The 5,057-nt window shown below is 35.2% G+C and overlaps 1 protein-coding gene across 1 annotated transcript; it reads left to right on the top strand.

The window, feature by feature from the left end:
- The first annotated feature begins 456 nt into the window (after positions 1-456).
- On the top strand, positions 457-3,675 carry LOC129299931 (staphylococcal-like nuclease CAN2). Its single transcript, XM_054938428.1, has 9 exons — positions 457-697; positions 1,336-1,391; positions 1,508-1,622; positions 1,697-1,807; positions 2,478-2,665; positions 2,743-2,799; positions 2,888-3,047; positions 3,133-3,201; positions 3,295-3,675. The coding sequence occupies exons 1-9, from the start codon at positions 545-547 to the stop codon at positions 3,391-3,393; spliced, it is 1,008 nt and encodes a 335-aa protein (XP_054794403.1). The 5' UTR covers positions 457-544; the 3' UTR covers positions 3,394-3,675.
- Positions 3,676-5,057: the final 1,382 nt, after the last annotated feature.

The raw sequence follows: 5,057 nt of genomic DNA on the forward strand, positions 1-5,057 counted from the left end.
AATTAATAAATGTAAAGAAGAAAAGCAGGGTATTATAATTTTTTTATCTAAAATTATTTTTAAATCACTTTTTAATTTTATAGTTATATTTTAAAATATTTTAATTTTTATTTAATATTAAATTGACTTTAAAGTGAACGAGGTGAAATGAGTCAGTGACTCAACATTTGATAGGTGTCTCTGTTATCGACAGGGCATCTCGGAACAGAATTGAGCATCCCGGATCAGACTACGAGATTTTCATAACGAAACGACAAAACGCGCAAAAAGACAGATTAGGTTACGAGTATTCATTCACCCTCCACACGCTCTGGAAATGGAGCGTGGCTTCCCCTTGTTCCCGTCAACGCACGCCAACTGGTTGACGCAGAAATTTCACTTCTGGTAGAAATTACCACAGTAAAGCTATGACCAGTCATAACGCGCCACCTATCATCTTGCTTTCTGCTGGCGAGTCCAAAAGCGACACGATGTTCGACGGTCCTGCTTAATCTGCTCGATTGGATCTCTGCTTGACCTGTGGAATTGAATCAGAAGGAGAGACATGGGAAATGCTCTCCGACTTCTGTACAGCCGTTGCTTTGAGCACACCACAGCTGGTGACTCCGATTCACTTGGTCCTCACGGCGTTTCCTCGGCCACCGTCGGTGTATCCGCACTTGCCCAAGATCTCTTCCACTTTGATATCACCTCTCAGGTTTCTTAATTCCTTTCCTCTTCTCCGATTCCCTATATTAGCAGCCTTTTTTCTCTCTTTTCTTCTTTCAAATATTTTAGGTAATCATGAGCCTTCTTCAATTTCCTTTCAAATCCATTCTACTACTTCTGCAACTTTTTTTTACCTCTAGGACTTTTAAAAACATTGAATCTAGTCTGGTTCAGCTGGGAAAAGAAAGTCGTAAAATGCCAAAAAAAAAAAGGAAAAGCTTGGAAAAGCAAAATTCACTGGTGTCCAAATTAATTTCGTAGAATCTTGACTAGGATCTGCAATTGGTTCATGAACTGCTGTAATCTGAGGATACATCAAATTCCTGTTCTGATAAACTTGGAAGAATCGGCTGCTAGGAAGAGGAGCATGAGGTCCTTTGTCAACTTGTCAATGTTTCTGCGGAGGTTTTCGCTTTCTTAGTTTATAGTGATAAATGTATAATTTTAGTTATAATTGGTGGATTCAGTTAATTCTTTGATATAGTCTCATTTCTTTAATTTTAACATATCATTGTGTTTTGCTCAGAAGTTTACAAATTTGAGGCTTCAAAATAGTATAATGTTAGTTGAGTCCTTTCAAAATTTAACACCGATTCTCACGGTTATTTTTCCTTGGACTTTGTTAAGGTCCCCGAAGGACTAAGCAAGCATGTTGTGTCATCAAAGAAGGCACAAGCTAACTGGTAATTTAACCTGTATCTGTTTCAACTCTAAAGGAAAATAAAAAATAAAAAATAATAGTAAATCCCTCGGCTCAGAAGACGGTTTTGTTTAAAAATGATTTTAACAAAATGTGCAGGTATAGAAAACTAGTAGATGCATGGAAAGAATCAAAACCCCCTCCCAAGAACCCTGAAGAAGCAGCTAGGCTCATTATTCAGACTCTTGAAAGACATCAGAAGGCTGACGTTAAGGTACAAAAAAAAAATTGTTGGCTTAATATCAAGAACGTAAACTAACATCCTTGCTTGCTTAATATTACGTACAGGGATTGTTGGCTTTTTATGGTTTGCCCCAACCTCATGCCCTTGTCGAAACAACTTTTGAACCCCCTACATCCTTGCCTGAAGGAGTACGATTTGAACTGCACACTTTACCGGTAAGAACATCATATCTTTGTGCAATATAAATTTAAGGGAGAATTTCAGTAAAAATTCCTTGACCACACTTGTTTAAATTCAAAGCTTCTAATTTTTTAAAATTATACTGTAATGTAGAATACTGATTTGATATTAATTTTTTTTAAAAAAATGACAAAAGTGCCCCTCATTTAAATTAATATAAGAATTTCCCTAATTCACTTGTTCATTGTCCTATTTCATTTGTTAATTTATTTACAGAATGTTTTTGATTATCCTACTTGACTTGTTTTCATTTTAGATGTTTAAATCATCTTAAGACAACTTATTAATTCCTATACCGTATCTCGTTGATTTATTTGTGGACTATTGTTCATTGCCTTACTTTACTTATTTATTAACAGACTTTCATTTAATTTTATTCAAGGAAAATGAATAAGTGAAGTAGGGCAATTTTCAATATTTCATTGGTAAATAAATAAGTAAAGTAGGACAGTTATAATATTAATTTAAATAAAGCGTAACTTTATCATTTTCTTTAGAAATTTAATATCAAATCAATAACTTTAAACTGCAATGAAATTTTAAAAATTTAAAAACTTTGTATTTAAATAAATGTGGTCTGTTTATGTAAATTTTTCAAGCAAGTGGATGTATTTAAATTAGTTGATTGTGTCAATGAAACTATAGGTTGATGCGAAAGCAGTGGCGGATGGTGATACTATAACAGTTTATGTCAGCACATCAGACCCTAGAGAGTCATCTTTTGTCCCTAGTCATGTCCATGCGGCAGCAGTTCAAAGATCAGAAGCTCGTTCTCGACGAAACTATACAGAGGCTGATGCTCTTCACCAGCAAATCATTGATTCGGGATATCGGTTGGTGTTTTAGCTTTCTAATGCTAATTGTCTGTGTTTATAATTGGAAATGAGCTTAGAAAACTTTTCTTGTTCAGGGTGATTAATCTTCAAAACGAGGAAGTCCTGGCTCGGAAGTATAGAATTCGGTTAAGGTAATCCTCAAATATAAATTGATTAGAATACTCAGAGTTGTTGTGGGAGGGTCGCTAATAATTAATGCATATTATAAGAGAAAAACAGGGGAATCGATGCGCCGGAGAGTAAAATGCCATATGGGAAAGAAGCTAAAAATGAGCTGACAAGGATTGTTCAAGGAAGGTCTTTGAGGGTCCTTGTCTATGATGAGGATCGTTATGGACGCGTCGTGGGTGATATTTATTGCAATGGTCTTTTTGTACAGGTATCACTCTGCTTCTAATCTAGCTTGCTTAAACTCTGTCAGACTTAAAACTAAGTTTTCTTGTCCTTTTTGGTTGATTGATAAGGAATTGATGCTAAAGAAGGGGTTTGCATGGCATTATACAGCCTATGACAAGAGAGAGGAATTAGCAATAGTCAGTAACTCATGCTCTGCCAAAATCTTAAATATTAATTGGAAGTTATTTCGTGTTTTCCCTCATTAGATGTTGTTTGTTGTTATATTATAGTGGGAAAAAGAAGCTAGGGCAAAGCGAGTTGGATTATGGGCTTCATCGAATCCTGAAAAGCCATGGGAATGGAGAAAGGACCAACGAGAAGGTAGATAGCAGCAGGGTCCTCCACTGCTATGAGAATCATGATTCAAAGTCGCACCCCTAAAATACGAGTCGAATTGTCAACAAATTTCTATGTAACCGTAAGGACAAAAGAATGCGTGCATGTGTTTTTTAGAGAGTATTTCAATGGAATCATATTATCTCTTATCAATTGTTGTAAATCATAAATTTATCATGGTGTGACGTAAGGAGATCAGTACATGAATTAGTCATCCTAGTGCAGTGCCTTGATTATTACTTAAGAAAAAAGAAAATTGATTAGCCTTGACTTTACTTGTGGCTGATCCTTCGATGGAGATTAGACAGCAATACAGACGAGGGAGGAATTCTTGGGACATAAGAACAAGAAAACACCCTTAGTTTACAGATAGCAAGCTGGTCTCATCAGTAGAAGTGCTTTGTATATCTTTCATTTCCCCAATTGATCACAAATGCAATCATCCTTAGCACATTGCTCTATTGGAATCATCTACTCATCATAACATTTATTCATCAGACTATGGGTGTCCAAGCATCGAATCGAATCTTTTTTCATCTGAATCAAATTTTCATTTTCGAATATAATTAGGTAATATAGGAATCTGCACAAGTTCATCATTCCTAGAAAGATGACGAATTAAAACTAGGACGGTGATTAACATGTGTAGAAGACAAAAAGACAAAAGCTTACCCCTCCCCGGGGGAAAAAAGCAGCAACAACGGAACACACTCTAACCCACAGATTCGATGGAGGCACGTTGCATATTCAATTCAGTTGACCCTATACGTATATAAATATATCCTCGTAAACTGGGGCAATAAGCGAAGGTGGTAGAGAAACAAGACGAGAAAGACGGGAGGGGTGACATGATGAACAAGGTAAGGTATGAGTAAAAGTCAAAAAAATCAATTCCTCTTAACACAACAAAAGGATAATATGTGAATTAAATATGCACGGGAGATTTGTTTATCAACTTTTTGTGCGACACTAAGATATATTCGATTCAATTCATCGGACAGCGATTGACACGAATAAGATCGATCACTAGCAAACGACGGTGACTTGCACTTTTAATTTTGATGTAATCAAGAGTGTGAGCATCCAAGGGAATCCATGGTGAGGTACAGCAGGTCAAGCAAATCACGGCGCGCCAAGTTCCAGATGTATGGATAGTACTGAAAAGAAATGATGGACGTGGCTAATTATGATCAGAATTCTGATTATCACCCCCTGCAAGCCTTAACTCTAAGAAAAGCCCTTGATAAACAGAGTGATCCATCAGCTTCTTCCTGCTTCCACTACTAAAAAAAACAAAATTAGTAACAGATAAATTTATAACTAATAAGCAAAATTCATTGCTGATTTTAGATTTAGTGTGTGTTTGGATAGGGGAAAAAATTAATTTTCCAAAACTGATTTTTTCAGTAAATTAATCAAATGGTCAGAAAAGGATGAAAATCAATTTTGACCCGTGTTTTCCCATAAGCTACTTCGATCAGCTTTTCGATAGACGTTTGTTAAAAATGTTGGGGAAAATTACAAAAATAGACTCAGGAAAAAATTACAAAAAAAGCACATAATTTAATAAAAATAAAATTAAACTATCTTCTTTTTTTTTAATAAAATTTAAATTTTGTATATTAAAAAAATTAATATTTTATATTTAAAAATTAAA

Source organism: Prosopis cineraria, unplaced genomic scaffold, assembly GCF_029017545.1.
Source record: "Prosopis cineraria cultivar Desert tree isolate PC_DT_omini unplaced genomic scaffold, ASM2901754v1 PC1352, whole genome shotgun sequence".
In the NCBI taxonomy this organism is placed as follows: Eukaryota; Viridiplantae; Streptophyta; class Magnoliopsida; order Fabales; family Fabaceae; genus Prosopis; species Prosopis cineraria.

Excerpts from the sequence above, each read along its gene's own strand:
- LOC129299931 (XM_054938428.1), top strand. The coding sequence starts at position 545 with ATGGGAAATGCTCTCCGACTTCTGTACAGCCGTTGCTTTGAGCACACC. Across the intron at positions 1,623-1,696 it reads ATCAGAAGGCTGACGTTAAG|GGATTGTTGGCTTTTTATGG; the intron begins GTACAAAAAAAA and ends TATTACGTACAG. Across the intron at positions 1,808-2,477 it reads TTGAACTGCACACTTTACCG|GTTGATGCGAAAGCAGTGGC; the intron begins GTAAGAACATCA and ends ATGAAACTATAG.